Source organism: Microtus ochrogaster, unplaced genomic scaffold (genome assembly GCF_000317375.1).
Source record: "Microtus ochrogaster isolate Prairie Vole_2 unplaced genomic scaffold, MicOch1.0 UNK20, whole genome shotgun sequence".
NCBI classification, from domain to species: domain Eukaryota; kingdom Metazoa; phylum Chordata; class Mammalia; order Rodentia; family Cricetidae; genus Microtus; species Microtus ochrogaster.
This window is the reverse complement of record NW_004949118.1, coordinates 4,357,331-4,379,635: the sequence shown is the minus strand read 5'-3', so window position 1 is coordinate 4,379,635 and position 22,305 is coordinate 4,357,331. Positions and strand designations below refer to the sequence as shown.

Genomic DNA, 22,305 nt, shown 5'->3' with positions numbered 1-22,305 from the left:
TGCTACTGTGGAAGTTTAATTCTGTTGGGGTGACACCGTAAAGGGGGCTTGAGCTTGTTTCAAACTCCTGGCGCCGACAAAAGCCTGCACATCTTTTATGGCAGGGATAAGTAACACTGTCAACCAGATTCATGACAAGCAAACAGGTTTTGGAAAAACCAGAACTACTTTCATTGAACTTAGTTTTTTAAAGTAAACGGAAACTTTCTCCACTAAAATTTGTAATATGAAGAACCAATATGGCCCGTCAGAAATATTAAATAAAAAATGTTAAGAAATAACAATGAAGTTCCCATTGCATTAAAGTGAGGGTATTTCACCATAGTTTCACGGGACATTTATTTTTATTTCATTTTGGTGTGAACAATGGTGATAGAATTCAACAATCACTAATATGTTCAGTGTTTTGTGCCATACCTCTCCATGTGCACAAAATAACTCTGCTGCCTTCCCTCTTGTTGAGCTGGATGTATCTGGATCTTTCTTGTTTCTGTTTGCAGAGCTATAAACAGCCGTCGGCATTTATAGTCACCCAGCATCCTTTGCCAAACACTGTCAAAGACTTCTGGCGGCTGGTCTTGGATTATCACTGCACGTCGGTTGTCATGCTCAACGATGTGGATCCTGCCCAGGTGAGTCCGGGGGTTCCTTACGTAGAGCCCAGGTCACGGGGTCAAGTCTGTGTGTGCTTTGTTGGGATGAGATGGACAAGCCCCGCAGCCAGTGTACAGAGGGCTGTTGAAGGAATGAGAATCAGGCTACAAAAGAAAGCCGGTGAAAACCAAGAAGACAGGCAGACTAAAGGCACAGATGCAGAGAGTGGGAAAAGAAAAGGCAGGAATAAATATGTAAATAAAATTCCATTGGCTGCTTCAAGGGCACAGACAGTTCAAGCCAAGCTGGGACCACACATCTCAGAGCCAGCCAACTAGTGGAGACAGGAGACTGTCCTTGGCCTCCTGCGTGGGCATCTGTGCTTCTAGATCTGCTCTTCTGGAGCCTGCAAGACGGGACATTAGGATGGCAGGACAGTGGAGACGGGCAAGCGGGCTTAAGGAATAGCTTTGCACTTTGTCGATGCTTTGTAAAGATAGCAAGAGAAACAAACAGGGTATGAGCTCAGAACACTCAGTGGAGCCTCTCACAAGAGACAACAGGGGTGAGACAGAAAGCCATGGCGAGCAGGGTAGCAGAATGTTCTTGGGGGGAGCTGTCAGGAGAGTCTTAGCTCCTCGAAGACGCTTTGGGAGCGGAATCCACTCTCTTCACATAAGTCACCACATGACAGAGGGCATGAGGGAAACTTGGAGCTTGGTATTATGAGTAAACTTGTTTGGGAATTAATTAATTTTTTTATCCAGTTGAGAATTTTTATTTTTAAGTAGAGCAGGAGTGCTGGTGGGGGCTTTTGGACAGTTTCAGCATCTAAACAGATGTTTCTTTCCCGAAATCCATTCTGTTGCCATTAATGCTTCCGTACGCAGCTAGGGGTTTCCGGGTGGCAACCGTGCAGTATTCGGCTCAGGCTCTCGCTCAGACGCTAGCTGGAGGAGGAACAATGACAGCCCTTGTTCTTATCCACTCCTTTCGGCTTAGCTTCAGTGTTCTAGACTTCTCCCTCCTCCCTGCCCTCAGAACAGATTGTCACTGTTTACGAAAGCACACCCAGTTCAATAGAACCAAGCACTGTCCTTCTAACTCCAGACAGCAGTTAGATTTCACAAATTTAAGAGCCAGGCACTGGGTACAGGATGTGTTCCTGTGTAGAGTCAGTTTGCCTTGTCCCTGCCGTGATGGTACATTGGGTCACCTTCACCACGGGTCAGCAATGCTGGTGGTGTCTATGAACACAGCATCTGAATGCTGAAGCCACATTCTAAACTCAAACTGTCTGGACTCCAACCAAGCCTTGGCTGACTGGCAGTCAGAGAGACAAAAGATTCCCATTCTATTCAGCAGACAGGGCTGACGTGCATGGGAGAGGGGAGGGGCAGGGGGGAGGCTCCTGGGACTCTGTCTTTTAGCAAATGCTAAACTGAGCATCGGAACTCGGAGGCTTCGCTAGTCTACAAGACTGCCACGAGACCGCTTTAAGTATTTATCGGATCAGCTCATGGATGTGTTCTGCGCCATTTAAGCCATTTTCTACATGGTTTCCTTGGGCAGAATGTAGGACACAGTGTGCCAGGAGCCAGATGCCAGCCTGGGCCATTCATATTTCTGCGGTGTAAATGACAAGCATTTGATCAGGCGCTTGAACTTCAAAAATAAGCAGAGAGCAAAGCCAGCCCTGTCCGCAGAGAAATGGGCAGAGCTGTTCAGATGTGGTTGTTACGGCTTTTCCTGCCATCTCGGCTTTCTGACATCATGCCTTTCAATCTTAACAGTGGGCACCCTTGGGTGTCAAAAGGGAAACAGACATCTGAACGCTATTGTTTGACAAGGTGGTTTAATAACTTGTCACCGGGGAATGCTGATGAGGAAGAAAAAAAATCCCATGGAAACATTATTTAAAAATTAATTAGTTTCTAAATCCAGCGGACCCAGCTAATATAAAGAGTAGTCTTGGTTATCCTGTTTTCTCTCTTGCTCTTTATCATGAATAGAGAGGGGGAAAAGAGAGGATGTTGTCTCGGTTGACTCACTATTAACAGAATTTACTTTGCAATCTTGATTGTATAAATCAACCCTTGCAACACGTGACCGTGGTCTATTAGACCATTTCAAAAGTAAAAGTCATCCAAAAAGCAAGTCCAACCTGTGGATCCTGCTTTCTGTGGAATATCAGTTTGTTTAAAAAACTATGACAATCCAGGCCTGCACGGTTGCCAGTTCTGAATCTTGTCCCTGGCTAACATGTTTTTTGAGAAAACTGCCAGAAAAGACGAGAAGGATGTTTGAGGATACAGCCACCGTGAGAGTCCTGGAGTCTGAGCCTTTTAGGAAGACAAGGAACTGAAGTTGAAAGGATTATGTCGATGCTGACTTTGTCCAGTCACCACACTTGTCTCTCTGGTTTTGGGGTTCAGTTGTGTCCACAGTACTGGCCAGAAAATGGAGTGCACAGGCATGGCCCCATCCAGGTGGAATTTGTGTCTGCGGACTTGGAGGAAGACATCATCAGCAGGATCTTCAGGATTTACAACGCCTCCAGAGTAAGAGCCGGGGCGGGACCCAGGGTGCTTGAAACGGGGTTTTGCTATTGTCTTACGGAATGTTGACACGTCTGCTCTCTCTCAGCCTCTGTCCTGAGGGATTGAAAGGTCTCAGTCAACAAAAGAGATCCCTTGCCTGATGGGACCCGTATGCTAACGGGAAGCTAATTAAAGAGAGAGTTACTAACATGTTCAGGCACAATAAGAAAGACTTTGTTCAATGTTCAGTGCTATAGACATGAACCACTGTAGCAGATGCTACCTGAATCCAGCCAGGAAAGTGCGAGAGTCTAGCCTAGGACAGGCAGGGATCAGCAGATGGAAAACCAAGACAAGGGAATTCTTGCTGAGGATGGACCAGAGAGAACTGGCATCATTAGGGTACGGGGGAGCCTGAAGAACCTGATCAGGTATGAAGTGGTCGCTCACTGGAGGGGAGGATCTTGCTAAACTGACGTCGTGGGGGTGGCAGAAAGTGAGCTTTACAAAGGAGAGTCCCGACTGAAATGAAGACAGCAGATAAAAGGTATAGCAGATAGAGTCACGGGGTGCTAGACAGTGGTACATGCTAAAGAAACGAAAGTGTGAGGTCATGTCCCGGGGCTGTCACAGCCCCCGTTTTCAGTAGGCATCCCATGTGAGCAGACTCTGAGGAAGGAAGGGAGGAGACGTGACCTCTCTAGGAAGACAGCTCTCAAGCACAAATGGCCACACAAAGGCTCTGTGGTGGAGCTGGAGAACAGTAAGCTAAGGCAGGAGGCACTGAGGAAGAGAGCTCAGGACTGGCAGGGCCTTGCTGGGAAGCAAATGAGGAGCCGTTGAGCCACGGCAGGGTTTTCAGAAGAACTGCTCCACCAGATGATTCACATCTGCCTCTGCCTTGACAGATGGACAGAAGGACCAGGTGACAAATGGCAGTGGTAGGACAGGAGTGGTGGCAATTGGAGGTAGTAAGGGGTAGAGAGAGAAGGCTAGATCCGGGGGCCGGAGCAGCAGGGTCCCAGAGAGGCAAGGTGACTCTCAACATGTGGATCTTAAGAAGGAGGTGGTGTGATTGTCATTAACTGGAATTGGTTTTGCCTGAGGGAAAAACAGATCGTCTGGGGCAAGGAGCTGAGCTGAGGTCCAATTTGGGACACAGTAGGTTTGGGATTGACTATGTCAGCCCCGAGCTTGGCTTTTGAGTGCATGAGGGTGACATTCAGGAGAGAGGTCTAAACGGTGACTGGCTTGTGATACCCGAAGTCATGACAGTGAATGTAATCAAACAGTGAGATCAGGGGAGAAAAATGGAACCCCAAAACAGAGTCCAGAAGCATCTGTCAGTCACAGGTCTGGGAAGAGGGGAGGCTGAGGCAGAGGAGGAGAAACAGCTGGCAAGGAAAGCGTGCTGAGAGACCCCCCTATGTCGCGTGCCACCAAGTGCCAAGCGGCTCCTCTGAACACTGAGGCCAGTGTTTGAATTCCGCAATCCTGTTTAATTATATGTGGTGATTAATTAACTATTGGCAGCGAAGCAGAAGCCTGAGCATTAAGCAAAGCCGTATTATAGAGAAACCAGAGTATAAACTGCATCACATCGGACTCACAAGCATTTCTAGGTTACGGGCTGTCCCGTCCCCTTAATTTACTTGTAGCTAAAGTGAAGCCATTTGTCCACACAAAACACCACACGGTCAGTCCTTTGTTATTTTTCTCTCGGCCTTTACAAAATGTAAGCGTTCTGCTCCACTCCTGTTTAGCTCTGGCCTGTCACTTAAAACACCTGGCTCTTTATAACCACAAGAGATTAAGGTCTTAACTCTCCAGGCCTGCAGAATCACCCCTTGTTATCTGCTGGCTTGAGGCTCCTGGATAATAGTTTACTCTGATAGGAAGATCAAGTGGGAGGAACCAGGGCCCCGGAATCCAGTAGGTAAAGGGTGCTGTTCCCTCCGCTCCCTGACTGGCGCCTCTCGCTCTGCAGCCTCAGGATGGGCATCGGATGGTTCAGCAGTTCCAGTTCCTGGGCTGGCCCATGTACAGGGACACGCCCGTGTCCAAGCGCTCCTTCCTGAAGCTCATCCGTCAAGTGGACAAGTGGCAGGAGGAATACAACGGCGGGGAAGGCCGCACAGTCGTACATTGCTTGTAAGTATTCCATAGAGTTCTTGGGAGGGTGGGGGCAAAATCCCTCCAGCAACTCAGTTCACCTTCCTCCTCCCATAATGCTCTGGGACAGAGGGAGACTAGCACTCTTACTGAACAATCAGTTGGCTTTCTAGAAACAACAACATAGTGCGTACTTGGGTGTCATAACTTTCTGTTTCTCTAACGAGATAGAGAAGACGAGGAGGTTTATAAACCCCAGAGTTTGATTTAGTTCTCCATTTTGGAAACTGATAAATACAAGAGTCCAGTCTTGGCATCTGGTGAGGGTCACAACGCAGCAGAGGACATCATATGACATGACAGAACAAGTGTGTTAACACTGGTCACTCTCCTCTTATAAACCCGCTAATACCACCATTGAGACCCTCTGTCTGAGCCAGAGAACCTCCCAAAGGCTCCAAATGTCATTAATGTCTTTGGAGAGTAAGTTCCCAACACAGGAACTTGGTTGGAAAGCACAAACTACAGGAAGTCGGTCATGTGATCAATATATATATATATATATATATATATATATATATATATATATATATATATATATATATATATATGCCCTGTAAGTGGGATCAACCCCCACCCCAGAGGAGAGGAAAACGCAGTGATGACTTCAATTCTTAGACAATTCCTAGTTCATGAGCCTGCTCTTAACCTCTTCAGGAATTTTCAGCAGTGATTGTTAAACTGTAGGTAACTTGAAATCATCCCTACTAGAAGAAATCAATCAATGGCATAACCAGGGATTTCTCCCAGATGGCTGGATCATCTCGTTGTAGTAATTGATGGTTCTACTGGATACAACGGGGGAACTTTCTTCCCCCCACCCAAAAAAAAAACCTTTTTTTTCCTCATCCCTTTTTCAAGAGATATTTTCTATAAATGGGCATACTGTCAGGATCTGATTAGGTCTGCCATAGCTTCGTCTGGAATATCCCATAAAGACTCCCTTGGTAAGGGCTTGGTCTCTGTGTACTATGAGGAAGCATTATGGCATACAAGGAGGTATGGATCACTGCAGACATGCCTCAAAGAAATTTTGGGACTCTGGGCTCTTCCTTCTTGTCTCTCTCTGGTCATGAGGGGACAGCTTTCCTTTGTCACATCCCTACCCCAGTGGTGTGCTGCTTCATCACAGCCCCAAAACCATGGGGCCAGCCAGCCATGGAATTAAAACTCCACAACTCTGGGCCAAACTTGCCATTGTCTCTACATGAGCATTGGTTCCAGGGATGGAAAGTTGACAAGCACAGAACCAATGTCCTCTGAAGGGTGACATCTTGATAAAATATAAAGATACTTCCTGTGCTTTGGCAGTCACTGGGGGACTTCAGCAAGTTCTTCCCTTGGGCCACACAGGCATCAATTAAACCCCAGTCTCGGCATGGAACCCAAGCATCTGCGCCATTGAAAACCCCTGCATGATTCCCATGTGTGGTCAGTGTTGCGAGCCATGGAGGAGACAATGCCTTTCTTCCCGGAACACTTTCACCTCCACTTTCTCATAGGCAGTGATGTGCAGCTCACGATCCAGCCTGGCACCCCAGACAGCACACCAGCGAGTACTGACAGGAAGGGGCCTGAGCTGCTGGAGCCCATTGCACATAAGTTCATAGATTAATTTACAAAAAGAAATAAAAGAGCTAAACTATTTAAAAATAATCCCAATAGGAAAACTGGCGCTTTAATTGGCTGGTTTTGGATCTGTTCGATTTTGGTTTGCGTGGGGTTCTTTTTGTTTTGTTTTGAAGTCCTGGAGATGGAACCCAGAGCCTTGAGGATGCTAGGCAGCTGCTCTCCTGCCAAGCTACAGTCCCAGACCAGTTGTTTCTATTTTCAATATTAAAAGTCGTTTTCAATTAGCCCTCCAGAATCTGGAAGAGCCTGTGTCCGTCGTATCTGGAAGCATAGCTTGTTTTGACCCTGAACTACTTACTAGCTTTCTGCCGTGAGCCAATCAATCCCTGAGCCCTCAGGAACAGGTCACTGCCCGAGATAGCTGAAAGGGAAGGCTTTGAGAGACGGGCACAAAGACCTGTTAGTCACTGCACGTTGTATGCAGCCTTCTTCCTAAAGGCAGCTGTGGCCCTTGAACTAAGCAATTACGTCACGGTCCATGTAGTGTCTCTAGCAGCAGGCTGTTTGACTATCACAGACAGTGGTGGTGCAAGTTATTTCTCCCCTGCCTGCCTGTCATCCTTTTCTTACCTTCTGTGAGCTACAAGCTCTCCTCAGTCCCATAATCCCTGTGGAGCTGCCTCTTGCTAATGTTGGGTGTGAACTCAGGCCTGTAGAGAAGGTTTGATTTATTTTTTTAGTTTATAAACTTAATCTAAAGTTTTTTTTTGGGGGGGTGGGGGCTTTGTTGTTGTGGTGGGTTTTCTTTTTTTTAAGCCTACAAGAAAGTTTAAACTGATATCTTCCAATATTGGTCAGAAAAAAGAAGCTTTGAAAACAGAAGCTTTGAAAACAGTCTAAACAGTCCTCGGTGAGATATTTAGCATGGTGCAGCGCCACCTATTGGCTGAGGGCAGAGTACACCTGCATGAGCACCCTCCAGATACTTAGGGGAAGGCGTGGAAACAGAATTCTCTTATGTTTTTAAAACGAGAATATGGCCTCATTCTGAAACTATAGAAAGAGTGGATATGGACCGGGGTCATGAGCAGATGTTGAAAGATGAGGTGAAGAGCCAGCGATCCAGGACAGTGGAACATCCGTGCAAGGAACAGAGCAGAAGGCAAAGCCATGTCCCTGTATCACCTGATTGCAGCAGAGATCCCTGCAGCCTGTGACTGCAGGGCAGTGGGGAAACTGGGCACATCGGCCTGTCTCCTCGCAAGTGCACAGAAATCCCTTCAGACGAATAACCCCCAAATGTCGCAAGCAGACAGCAGAGCTTCCATGAAAACACATGAGAGAAAGTCCTCCTGAACAGGAGGGTAGCAAGGACTGATTTAGAGAGGAAACAGGATGCTGGCCACCAAGGGAGCGTGGTGATGCGTTGAATTTCATTAAGAGAGATACTCTGTTTACAATATGAGTAGACAAGGAGGAAAAGCAGGATAGGATGGAGGTCCTGAATACATATATCTGGCCAAGGTTCCAGAGCCAGCATATCTACTAATACAGCAAATGGTTGAAACAAGATATCTAACCCCTTAGTTTTTAATGGGCAAAAAGTTTGACAGGCATCACACTTTAGAGAAAAGCATGGCATGTAGCTCCATGGTGGAACTTTTGTCTAGTACGTACAAAGCCCTGAATTTGATCCCCGACATTGGAGAGAGAAAAAAAACTAAACAGTGATAATCGACATCATTAGTTTGATTTTTAGTGTTTAGGAAAATACTCATTAAAAACCACTTAATGCCCCTAAGAATGGCTACATTTTTAAAGACATGAAACAAAGATTCCAAGAGTTGGTTACAGTGTAAAACTGGCAAGAGCATGGTGGCCTGAGGAAGGAAGCCACGGGGCTGACCAGGCTCTGATAAGCCACTGTGGTGTGTACATATGCAAAATTTAATGCCAATATCTACTTATCATTCTTGGACTTCATTGTGGCCATGTTATTCTTTATCTAAAGAGAGGATTTAGCTGAGTGGTGGCGCATGCCTTTAATCCCAGCACTTGGGAAGCAGAGGCAGGCAGATCTCTGTGAGTTCGAGGCCAGCCTTGTCTACAGAGCTAGTTCCAGGCCAGGCTCCAAAGCTACAGAGAAACCCTGTCTCGAAAAACCAAAAATAAAATAAAAATAGAAGATTTGGAATGTTACAACAGACTGAATGAGCCGACATTCATGACTGTCTTCACTGAAACTAAATCAATCTTAAAATAGCAAAACAAAGGACAACCAGATGTCTTATGCTTGCTTATTAGAGAAGTATAATTTTTATGAATGACAACATTGAATTGACCATTCCTCCAACTAGGGTCCTTTAGAAGCTCTGCTGCCAGCCACCCATTTATAGGATACATATGGGTCAAAGATAATATATTAAATCATATTAGAGAGGTGCAAGGGATGAGAAAATCCAGAACGGAGGATCTCTCCACAAGACAAGCTGCTCCTTTCTCCATACAAGTCTTGAGGACTAAGAGAAACCTGTCAATAGCTGTAAAGTTGTCAAACACCTCCAAATGCAATAGGCATACTTTGCTTAGATGTAGGGTTGTTGTTTTTTTTTTTAAGTCACTGGAAGATAACATCTAGGAAGCTGGAACACTGGTTAGATACTCGCTATGAAACCAGTAGCGGTAGTCAGTGTGATGGTTCATTGGACTTGCTGGGCAAGCCTGGTGGACAGCATTCACCCCCTGAGCTCATGTAAGGGTGGGAGAAGCGGATCCACTCCACAGACTTGCCCTCTCACCGCCTCGTGCACTCTGTATCATGCTACTCCCCCAACAAAGGCTTTTCATAAAGTAATGTTCTTTTCAGTGCGATGGCATTATTATATTTCAGAATAAATGAAAGGTCATCTACCTCCTTAGAAAAGGAGTTAATACATGGAAAGTACAAGGTGAACATTCTAGAAAATACAAATATACTCAAAAAAGGGTCAAGTGTTTGCCACACAAACTTGGGGCCAACCTGATGGGACTCTTCATGGCTAGAGGTGGAAAAATTGGAGGCCAAGGTAATTACTGATAGGTTTTTAGCACATGTAATAAAAATTTTCAGCGTCTGCCTAGGTTGACTTTAAATAATAAAAACAAATACATTTTCAAATGGTGCGAGAGAGAGCTATTTCCTATGATAGAATGTTGAACTAGGGAAGAAAATATAAGGTCAACGTTAGATAAATAAGACAGTCATAATTAATTGCTGAAAACAAGATACACCGTTGTGTATGAAAATCAGTGGTGACTGAAGAGAATCAATATACTTGCAGAGTCCCAAAGTGTCTTACCCCGGGTTGCATATTAACCACAGAGACAGTGAAAATCCTCACCAGCACCCTCTAGTGGACAAGATGAACATCCCTGCGACTGAGACATCAACATATGAGTCCCTTAGAGGGTGTAAGGCTCTTCTTCCTCTAGGTTTCTTAGCCAGTGACAAAGATATACCAAAGGAACCCAGATGAAAGGCCGGTTCGCTGTGGGACTTAGTCCTGGCCTTTTCCAATTGTGGGCGGGGCACATGGGTCTTATCTAAGCCTCCTTTCTGCATTCTGAATTCTGTATTCCACAAAGCAGCCCGCCAGGACTCGTCAGAAGTAGCATATCAAGAAAGACAAGGGAAAGCTGATAAACAGGTAAACTGACACAGACTGGAGAAGGGTAAAGAGATACGAGCTGACGACCAAATGCCAGAGATAGAGAGATCCTAGTACCTTCAAAGCCCAGATATTTGTATATACCCCCACTTGTCATTAGTTTCTAATGGCATTATTTTTAGATGTCATTAGTTTAATAATGACATTATCTGAAATCTGGCAGATTTCAGACGAGGTGGCTGCTACTCACTGAAATTTTTCCATATTGGGCCCTTTGTATAAAAATCAGTAAGGAGCCAGGCAGTGGTGGCTCACGCCTTTAATCCCAGCACTCGGGAGGGAGAAGCAGGCAGATCTCTGAGAGTTCGAGGCCACCCTGGTCTACATAATGAGTTCCAGGATGGCCAGGGCTATACAGAGAAACCTTGGCTTGGAAAGAAAATCAGTAAGGTACCATATCAGAAATCACCATCTGGCCGGGATGAGGCTAGGATGAACTGCGGGCCGCATGCTAAGCTGGCTTGTTGCCTGTGCACCTTCCTTCTGAACTTTCCCCGGGGGTTAGACAACACATCTCCACAGACACAGCAGAGTACAAGAAGTGCTATGATAGCAAACCCCATCCGACCATCTATCTGATTTCTTCTCTGACAGGAACGGAGGGGGGCGCAGTGGCTCATTCTGCGCCATCAGCATTGTCTGTGAGATGCTCCGACACCAGAGAACCGTGGATGTCTTCCATGCCGTGAAGACCCTGAGGAACAACAAGCCCAACATGGTGGACCTCCTGGTAGGATGCCCCTCTGCCCTGCCCCATAGGGCACCTCCTGGTAGGATGCCCCCTGCCCTGCCCCACACCGTAGGGTATCTCAGAGTTGCGCGGGACCCCTCAACAGCTCCCACATGGCGATGCTCCCTCAGAGAGGACACTTTTTTCCGAAGCATCACACATGGCTTGGCTCAGGGGACTTTCTTTCTCTCTTGCTTCCAGTCTTGTAGAGGAGACTCCCTCGGCTTGGCTGGAATGTAGAAATAGCTGAGACTTACAAGTGAACATTCTTCTTTCTTTCCCTTGCTGGCAGTGCCTTCCACATGGCTAAGCACTTAAGTCTTCCTGGAGAAGAAATAGTCACAGGACGAGAAATGCCAGATTTTCAAATTACAGATTTTATAAATAGCTTAATCGCCTAATATTTATCAAAGCTGTGAATTTCGGTTTGACATACGGGATATTGCATTTAATTATGGTGGCCACATCTGAGAGAAGAATTAAAGGGGTTGAGAAACAAAGCACTAGGGGCAATTATTTTCTTAGAGTACTTCACAAAATGCCTTCTTTTTCTTTCTTTTTTAATGTGGAGCAGATAGAATGCCAGGCACTTGAGAACAGAAGGGTAGCTTCATGGAAGAAGCTTTGCTCTCGGGTTCTGTAGGTCTCTGTCTGAGTGAGCTGAAGGGAACCAGAGAAAGGTCCGGATGGTGACTCATGAAGCAGAGAGGAAGGGGGAAAAGCCGAGCAATGCTGCCTTCCAAGGCCCCTGGTTCTGCAGGAGTGCAGTTAGAGTCCCAAATGCAAAAGGGGTCAAGAGTTGAACTCACCTTGAGAAAGTAGCCAGGGGTCCCTGCGCTATGTGAGGGTCACTGCAGCAGTACGCAGGGTGAGGGAGTAGTATAACCTCCTACAGCCAGCTCCTGAACATAGCAAAATCCTCTCTCGAGCAGCCGGGCCCTCTCCAGCAGCACCTGCTGTCTAGACACTGGCTGGGGCTTGTATTCCACACCTAGGGAGCACGATGTTATCCACGGACTCTGGTAGAAGGGCTGCTTAGCTGGGTACATGCCCTCGAACCTGTGAGCTATTGCATCAGCTCTGACAAGAAGAATCCTCTTTCCCCAAATGCCTGCCTCTTCTTTCCTGCCCCATAGGAAAACCAAAGAAATGCAAATAAAGTCTCAACAGTGCTGTGAACTCAAATAGAGGACCTCAAACCCATGAGCCTTGTAGTGCTAGTATCCTTGAGTTTTCCTTTCGTAAATCAGGGGTAGTAGTAGCTTTTTTGAGGCCACACAACGCGAAAAGACCTGTGATTTTGTTTGGGGCATCGCAAATGAGAGTGGCAGTTGAGTGTGTAACTGTCCACTGGGCGTGATGATGTCTTTGTGGCCCTGGGTCATATCTCAGTGTTAGGGAAGGAGTCTGGCAGCCCTGTTATGTGACATTTAGCGTGCGCCAGGCCTGGCTTTCCTGTTGCACTTCAGATGGCAACAGACTTCATGCCCGTGGGTTCTAAGGTATGCTTGTGTGCAGAATTCCCGAGAACCAGCTAAGAATTGTCACGTGAGTGTTAAGAGGCTTCACCCTTCTGGACTGAACGGAGAGCAGCCCCAGTCACTGGTAACCTGAGTTGGGGCTGGGAAGGAAGAGTGCAGATGCCAGACTTACCCTCGGGGATGGATGAAGGTTCCAGACTTTGGTTAGTATGTGGGCAGAACTGCCCATGATGAAAAAAAAAAAAAAAAGTCAGTTCCTTCACTGAGCCTGAATTAAGCGAAGCATTAGAAGTCCCCCCTTCCGGGCCTTCCTGTATTGGCTCTATAGAAGCAGTCATCACTCCAGAGCTTTTGTGGTCCGATTCAGCCAGGCTTTTTCAAGTCAGCGGTTCAGATCACAGGCCCGGGCAATTCCTCATGAGATGAATGGAGACTCGGGTATCCGGCCAGAGGGAGCCTGCACTGCAGACAGCAGGTTCCACTACTATCCTATAACGGTATTGGAGTTTGGGTTGTTACAAAGGAATGTCTTCTTAAAAATTAATTTCACTGGCTTACAGTAACTCAGCGTGTTTATGGGGTACCGTGTGACATTTCAATACAGGTGTGAAATGGATAATGATCAGGGCACAGTAACTGGTGTATCTGTAGCTGCAAGCAGGTTCTTTTTATTATTATTCTTTGTGCTGGGAACCTTCCAAACCCTCCCTGACGACTGTTTGGAAATATTTAACCTGTTGTCGTCAACCACGGCTCCCCGCTGTGCCGTGTAGTTTAGGAAGCCATTCTTTCCACACTGAATCCTGTACAGTCGTGGATAATTCCAGTGGCGAAGACAGGGTCCCCGGAAGCCCGGCACTCTGAAGGTCAGCCCTGAAATTCCGAGAAGGTCGATGACAAAGAAATGAAGGGAAGTTGTGAGCTTTCCAAAGAAAGCCATCTGCCAATCTGTTAGGGTGACTGCTCGCGAGATAATAGCTGGTGACCAGAGGAAAAATGTCACAACGTTCTTTTTGTCTGGTTTCGAAGCTTCTGTGCCAAAGGAAGAGCTCTTATATGCGCTTTGTTTTTTTTTTTTTTCCGTCCCTGAAGCACAATATCTTTCTGTTTTAGAATTCAGAGACATTGGCTGAAGGAATTAATTAGCTCGGGTCAGCACAATAAAGCCTGGTATGGCTGTTCCATGTGTAGCAGGCAATCTGAGATCTGAGTGGAAAAAAACTGGAGCCAGACATTGGGAAGGATACTGACAATGTGAGCTGCATATCTGTAGGAGTATGTTCCAGAAAGGCTAGGGCATGCTTCTGAACTGATCAGCCAGGACACAGGGTGGATGGAGTGGGAAACCAATACCTGGACCCACTGAGTCTCTTCTCACAGCTCAGAGGCAGGAGGATACCCACAATGGCCCCCTCCTCTGGAACCCCCAAATGTTGCAACTGTACCCTTCCCGCCTGCATGAGAGGAATACATAGGGATCCTCCCTGCCTTTTTCTTTCCCCCTTTGTGGTTCTGATATCAGTAAATTGCCTCAGACTTTGAGAGTTTATATATTTTGAAGCCTGGCACTCTCAGGGAAACCTAGAATACAAGGGCTGAAGAGATGGTTCGATGGTTGAGAGCACTGGCTGCATAAGCGTGAAGGCCTGAGTTCAGGTCCCCACGTCTGTAACGCAGGCAGGGCCTCAGAAGCGCCTGTAACCCCTGCACTGTATGAGACAGAGACGGGACAATCACTGGGACTTGCTAGCTTCCAGCATAGCCAAAAGAACACGTTTCAGGGAATAAGGCAGAGAAGGAAAGAGGAGATCTGACATGCTGGCTTCTGTGTGCACATGTGCACACACGAGCGCACATACACACACACACACACACACACACACACACACACTAAAAATAGTAACTTGTTCTGACCCCGTTTTAGCCTGGCTTCTAAATTAACCATCTATTTAAGTAACCTTGTCACCATCCGTAAGCTCTGGGCTCCCAGAATGAACAAGGACAGCTGGGCCTAGTTGGAATCAGAGACAGTGGCCTTGACGCTATCAGGGTTATGGGGAAAGCAGCAGCTCCCAGCAGCTCCCCACAGCATTGCCCTCCTCACTGGGCTCTGTCTCAGCTAACAGCCTCAAGGAATAGGGTAATCTAGTGGTACCACTGAAGGTTCCCTCTGCCCGCCCAGTGCCTTATCCGGAACTGGCCTGCAACTCCCTATGTGTCCTGTCATAGACACTCTGGATCTTGAGCAACATGTCACCTGGGGCTTTGTACCTCTTGAAATCCAGGTAAGATTGACCAGGTCCCTGTGTAAAATGGGGACATGACCACTCCTAGGTATGGTTGAGGGGAGGTTTTTATTGTGGGTATGAGGGAGAAAAAAGCCTGAGGCATCTGCAGAGTCTGGAGCAGGAAAGACACATAGTTACTAAACATGGCCAGTAGACTGAACAGGTCATGGCAGGGCAGGGATGGGAGTAAGAAAAAGGGTGGGGTCAGAGAGGGTGGGGCAAGAAGGCAAAGAGACTCAAGAGGGCACCTGGCCTAAATGGCAGGAATGAGAAGCTGGGAGAAGGGAGGAAGCCCGTGAGCTAGGGTTTAGGGAGGAGGGGTGAGAAGAGCTGATTGCAGAACTTGTTAAGTGGGACTCGGAAGTCTAGAGGCGAGCGTGTGCTTCGCTATGCTAATAGGCACCACAGTTAGCTGTTTGGAGGGGGTCCTTTTGGACCTGACAATCCCTACCCAAATAGAGGCCCAGGTCTTTCTCAGGGTTTCCACAAAAGGCCTGGGAAATTCCATGTTTAGTCATCATTGACACGGTTAACTGCATGGAGAGTCCACCTCCAAAAGCCACGCCTTGCTCTGCACCACATAGGGTACACTTCAGTGAGCATCAGTCACCACCATCACCTAACACGAAGGGCTAGCTTGCTGGGGTTTTTGTCCTGCCTGGTTTCCACAGCTGCTTAGCCCCAAAGAAAATCACACAGAGATCTCTGTAAGTTATAAAGCTGATTGGCCCATTAGGTCAAGCTACTTATTAGCTCTTGTATCTTATATTAATTTTGATCTATGTTAGCCATATGGCTCAGTACCTTTTTCAGTGGGGCAGATCACATCCTGCTGCTTCGGTGGTCTGTGCAGGACTGGGAGGAATCAACTTCCTCCTTCCCAGAATTCTCCTGTTCTCATTGCATCACCTCTACTTCCTGTTTGGTTTTCCCACCTATACTTCCTGCCTGGCCAATCAGCGTTTATTTAAAACATGATTGACAGATTACAGACAATTCTCCTGCACCAATCACCCTCTGTGCCCTTCCTGTCAGGGGGACAAAATACCATGTGCTGTGTCTTCCCATGGATAAAAAATGTTCTGAGTAGGTGCCACTATGAAGACAGCAGCTAAAGCCTTGCTTGTCCCGGACTAGGAGGGCAAGGGAATGGGGGCTGCCTGGTACAGGCTTTCTCAGCGGAGTGGAGACATTTTGCAATTTACCTTGTGTTCAACTCAGTAAATACTGAAAGCCATTAAACTGTGTCAAAATTGCACCTAATTTAACTTAGGAATCTGACCAGGCAATGCCCATCCTATAAAACAGAGTTAACAGGCAGGAAAGTAAACCCCACAAGGCAGCTCAGGGCTAGGAACAAGATGTGCCCTTACTTCATGTCACCTCCGGAAAATGGGGCCCTGACTTGGCCATTTCCAAGCTCAGTGTGATATGCAGTTATTTTGTTTCTGAAGCTTGATGACATGGTCTCCCTCTCTGTGGCCATCTATTAAATAGCGGTGAGGATTGTCTAGTCTCCCTGGTACAGAGTGGATGGTCACCAGTGTGACCTGCTGGGACCCAACCACCCTCAGTTTTCTGCACATAGGACTACTTCAGCTCCTAGCAGGAAGATTTGTCCAGTCCAAAGTGTCTGCTTACCATTGTGAAACCCATCTGAGGTTCAGGCAGGCGCCTCAGAGAGGGAAGTTCGCTTCAGGTAAGGTGAGCAGACTGTTCTCTTTGAACCATGAGCAGTTGGCATGCACTGTTCAGTGTGCCCAGACTGACTGTGTCCCCCCCCCCCCAGCTCCTCCAGCACAGGCAACGTGTATTGATAAAGGCAGAGTCCCAATCCTTCATGAGATGCCTCAGAACTGCCCTCAGGAGCCCTGACCTGGTGACTCCCAGACTCAGCCAGCCACATGCCAGGACTTTTAAAGAATGACCTCAGCTTTGGGTTCCATTTCAGAAGTCACTTCTCCCTATTCATAGAAGCCACTGACAGTCGGAATCAGAGTCTAGAGAGGGATAGCAAGTGGCCCTGATGGGGATGGGACCCAGCTGAACCTTTCTTCCAGACCAAGCAGTTCATGCCTGCAGCCAGCAGCTTTGGTCTGAGTTGGAAAAACTCAGCACCAAGGGGTATATGTGTCTGTATTTATATGCATAGTTTTTTCTCAGAAGTATGGGGATGGTTCATGGGGCTTAATTATACCACTCGGAAGCAGGGGAGCTGAGGGAGAAAACTGGAGAAGGCAGGGCTATACCTGGTGATCAAGTGTAATCAGTGTCCAATGTAGGGAGATTTGAGGTGTTTCCCAGGTGCCCGGAGGAGGGAACATGGCAATTTGTGGCCTTTCTTTTCCTTCCCCTTATTTTTATGATTCAGAAACCGGTCATCATAGAATCTATGGGAATTGGCAGCTTGCTCACGATGGATGAGATGGGAGAAGGGGAACTCATTTTGAAAATTATAGCCATGCCTGAGATAGGGCAGCTCTGGTCACTGCTGGGTCACCGAACCTTAGCAGAGGAGCCTAAAATCCCTCATGAGTCTCCACCTTTTCTTATGACCTGAAGCAGGCAGCCACAAGTCCCTACTAAATGTGTTTGAATATTTTTTTTAAAAAAAAAAAAAAGACCATTTGTGGTGGTAGTTACTGAAACTAATTGCACAGTTAGATCTGAAAAGAATGATTTTTATGCAATGAGGGATTACATTTCCATAAAAAAATCATCGCTAGGATTCACAGAAACGAGAGAGATGATTGGAGCACGTGGTGGCCAATTTGTCAGTGTGGCCATCTGACAATACAGTCTTTTAGAACTCTGAAATCCAAATTGCTTCTTTTAAACATTCCGAAAATAAAAGCATCCATTGCTAAAATAATCAATCATAGAATGTGAACCAGAAATAGAACATCGCAAAGGGTAAGTAATAGTGTTTCCAGGTCAAGGGTCTAAAGAATCAAACACAAAGAGAAACACAGGTCATCAGAGAGAGGGAGGATGGACTTACAAGATATTTGGCAGGCATCCAACCACACTCCACACGCTGCAGTCAGTCCTGTGTGTGAGTGCCGCAGAGGGCTGCACAGATCCCATCACTGCCCCCACCTCCAGTCATGTGGACCGGCACCACTGACATTGGAGGACCAGAGCTTCAGGTCTCTTGTACCAACTGGAGCTGCCAATGCCAGAAGCAGTTGTTGGTGCCACGTCACTACAGTGCCGGAGGAAACATACGCCGTACCAACTGGAGCAACTCTGCTTCTAGGAGTAACAACTACACATAGAGTGCCCATACCCACTGCTACTAAAGGATCTCTATTCTTATGTGGCCACCAGTGACAGTGGGTCTCTCTGACTCTGCCTTGGTCTACTAAGCCAAAAGTGATTCATCCCGACCAAAGATGCTCTATAGAGGCTTTCTGCACTGTGGTGCCCATGCAGCAATAAGGCCAACATTGTAGCATAACTCCCAGGCTAGTGAGTTGGCTCAACAGGTAAAGGCACTTGCTGCCAATGCTCAAGACCTGGGTTTCTTCCCAAAACCCCACATGGTAGAAGGAAAGGACTGAGTTCTTCCAATGTTGTCCTTCACCCATCTGCCATTCCACACTCCTACATCCTGCAAAAAAATAAGTGCAAAAGCACAAAACAATCCATTCCTGGACTTTAAAGAGAAAACTGCCAACCAAGAATCCTGCACCCAGCAAGGCTACGATTCATAAATAGCAATAAAATGCTTCAGAGAAAATCAGACTGGGGGGATGGGGCATGACTACCATGCTGGCCTTATGAAAGATGCTTAGTAGAGTTCAACATCCAGGTGTGAAATAAAGAACTACCACCATGAAAGAGATGAATCCCAAAATAAGGATAGGTCTACAGAAGAGAAATGTAAAGAATCAAACATCTGTACAATATATATCAAACCACAAAGATGAACAAGAGAGAAAAACCTAAAGAGGCAGTTTATGGTGGCACAAACCTGTGGCCCCAGCTCTCAGAGACACACACCATGTTGCAGGTTAACAAGAAGAAGGAAGAGAAACAAAAGACTCTTTAAAACTCCTAGAAGAAAATCAACCAGATGAGATGAGTACATCCTTACTGATCAACTGATCAACTGTCACAATGAATGTAGATGGACTTGGTTCTCTAACTAAAGACACAGACAGGGGTTATTTTGAGACTATCTAATAGTATCACCTCATCAGCAAATAAACACACCACCTGAAAGTTAAAAGATGGAGATATGAATCTCTAAGGTTCAATAAGCTAGCAGCAGTTAGCTAAATTGTACATGGAGCAAAGACTAAAGACAACCGTAATGAAGACCTGACAGTTACTAAGAGGGTATGACTGTAAAATTTCATTTTTTTAAATCCACTAAAACTGTTGAAGAACTGACATGTGCTTCCCAGAAGTTACCAAACATTCTCATATGTTTCTTATTCTCCTTTTGTCTTTATCCAGAATACCTGTTTTGAATCCCATTTTAAATGATCATATGTTCTTTATCATCTAAAGTGGAGCAGCTGAGAGTCAAGGAGGATGCTAATAATAGCAATGGCAAGACAATGGCAGAAATCAAAACTGCACAGACAAAACCAAGACTTTGAGTCCCCTTTGCTAGCTCCATGCTCCATAGATCCTTCCCTCCCCTAGAGCCCTGGATTACAAATGTAACTTAAGGAAGGGGACATTGCATAGGTTTTCAGTCCATCATGGCAAAGAAGCCACTGTGGAGCCACTTAAATCCTGGTGGCAGAACTGCAGAAGTATGTGACAGAAGCTGTTCCCTTTTAGTTGATCAGGAAGCCCAAGCCAAGATATGAAGTGGGCAATGATGACATCTCCCCTAAAGACCTGTATCCTCCACCTAGACTCTGCTTCCCAGTGTCCAAAACCTTCCAAAGCAGTGCCAGGTAGAGACCAAGAATTCAAAACATTAGCCTGTGGTGTAGGAGGTCCTTCTGTCTTTGTGTTGCTTTCATTGGTTAATAAAGAAACTGCTTTGGGCCCGTTGATAGGGCAGAACTTAGGTAAGCAGGGAAGACAGAACTAAATGCAGGGAGAAAGAAGGGTGTGTGTGTGGGGGAGAGAGAGAGAGAGAGAGAGAGAGAGAGAGAGAGAGAGAGAGAGGAGACTGACTCCATGGAGCCGCCAGAGACAGACACTGGGAATTTTACCCGGTAAGCCACTGCCATATAGTAATACACAGACTAATAGAAATGGGTTAAATTAAGATGTAAAAATTAGCCAATAAGAGATTAAAGCTAATGGGCCAAGCAGTGATTTAATTAATACAGTTTCTGTATGGTTATTTCGGGTGTAAGCTAGCCACGCTGCCGGGACAAACAAGCAGCTCCTCCCTGCAACAAGCCTGTGAAGGAAATTTCAGATTTGAACCATAATGTGCTACCCTTCCTAAGAAGCTCTGTCCTTGTCCCAGTGAGCCACAGTCCATGTTTGGGAGCAATTCTTTCTTTGGTGCTAATACCTGGTTACTGGTCACACCCTTCACCCTACATCACAAACTTCTCAAATTAAGGGACATAATAAGGTGCACGACACTTAAGAGGACCTTAATTCTCATGACATTAAAGAAATCCTACTGACTAAAAGGTCAAGAAAAAGCAGGGTCAGAGAAAAACTTTATCCACAAGCCTGTTGGGGACAAGCCACGTGGCATTTCTTTCAGCCTCCCTGATCTCTCCATGTACTCTTGATCTTCCTGCACAAGGCTCAGATTGTTGTCAATACCCATGGAAAGCACATGGAACAGCATACCTTCGTCTCTTGTTATCCGTGAGGTCTTAGTTCCAGGACTCCTTGCAGACAGTCCAGTCCCTTATATAAAACGGCATAGAGTTTGCATATACCCAACTCATCTCCCATGTACTTTAAATCTCTAGATGACTTATAATAAGGGACTAGAAATGCCATGCTTATAGTTAATGTACCCTGTTGTTTAGGGAATAGAAAAAAAAAACCTTACTTGTTCAGTGCAGATGCCATTCCTTTTCTGATAATAAACTGCATGCAGAACCCAAGCATCTTCAGCTTACAGAACTTCCCAGAATGCTAATGCACGCAGATACTAGAATTCTATCTAGGGAAGCATCGACAGTAGATACATTGTGATTAAAAACTGCTACTTTCTGATTCATTTCTAGTTCAACACTTTATCAGTTCTACGTCTTGCAATTAAGAACTTTCTTCTGATGTCATTGCTCTAACAGAAGCAAAGTTTAGATGTAGCTGACCTTCTCACTTTCTCTTCCAGGATCAGTATAAGTTCTGCTATGAGGTGGCCCTGGAGTACTTGAATTCTGGCTGAGCGTACGAGCAGCTCTGCAGGGGAGTACCTTCCTACCACAGAGTCAAGACGTTCTGTGACGTCTGTGATGATGAGATGAATTGTCAGTATGCTTATTTTGCTTTGCATAATTGGCTCTTTTTAAGAGCTCAAGAAAGTGTTTCTAAAACTGCTTGCACTGCCCAGTTCCCTGTAATGCTGCTGCGTGACCAAAACACAGCAGACAGTCACCAGAGACTGTTCTCCTCGCCACTGGCCTTGTTAGAGCAGCACAGACATCTGGTCAACGGAAGAGCACAATTATATTCTTATGAAGGAATTTGTACTTTTGGGGTTATTTTTCCTTTTGTGGCTGTGACCCTTTGTCATTGTTACAACTGAGTGTATGTTTTGTTCTGTGGAGAATGCTACCTGGCATTATGATAATATATTCTTTTAGTTAATATTTGTATTTTAACATGTTGCATAATATAAGATTATATAGCTTTCAAGGACTAACAGATAAAGATGTAATGAACAAAGACACAGTGTATGAGTTGTTTCTACCGGATTTGTATGGTTCAAAGAGAAAAGCTAGGGAGGCCTCCGTTCAGAAATGTAACGTGGTTAGAGTCACAGATCCAAAGCTTTTCCATTTGTTTATATTGTAAATATTTTTTGATTTCATCAAATTATTTATTCATTAAAAGAAATTTTGTGATGCACGGTGAGTGACAATCATTTTTACTAAGCCCGAGAAGTGACTAACTGTATGATGTTACCATTTGTGAATTCTCAACTCAGTAAATTTTGGCCCTTGACTAGTCTTGCTGTGTTGCTAGAAGTCACACCCCTCTGACCAGTCCAGTCAGGGAGAGCTTGCACGTGGAACCTTGCCTTGGTGCATATTTGACTTCTGATAGGGTGGTGGT

At 45.9% G+C, this 22,305-nt stretch overlaps 1 protein-coding gene across 9 annotated transcripts in view; it reads left to right on the top strand.

Annotated features, from left to right (window-relative positions):
* The window catches only part of Ptprm (protein tyrosine phosphatase, receptor type M), a 699,101-nt gene extending 677,003 nt beyond the window's left edge, over positions 1–22,098 (top strand). For all 9 annotated transcript variants that reach the window (XM_013353950.2, XM_013353949.2, XM_013353948.2 and 6 more), the window contains 5 exons: positions 501–632; positions 3,030–3,155; positions 5,122–5,285; positions 11,180–11,315; positions 21,362–22,098. In XM_013353950.2, coding sequence (XP_013209404.2) covers positions 501–632; positions 3,030–3,155; positions 5,122–5,285; positions 11,180–11,315; positions 21,362–21,415 — 612 coding nt within the window. In that variant the 3' untranslated portion in view covers positions 21,416–22,098. The remainder of the gene's footprint in view (positions 1–500; positions 633–3,029; positions 3,156–5,121; positions 5,286–11,179; positions 11,316–21,361) is intronic.
* Positions 22,099–22,305: the final 207 nt, after the last annotated feature.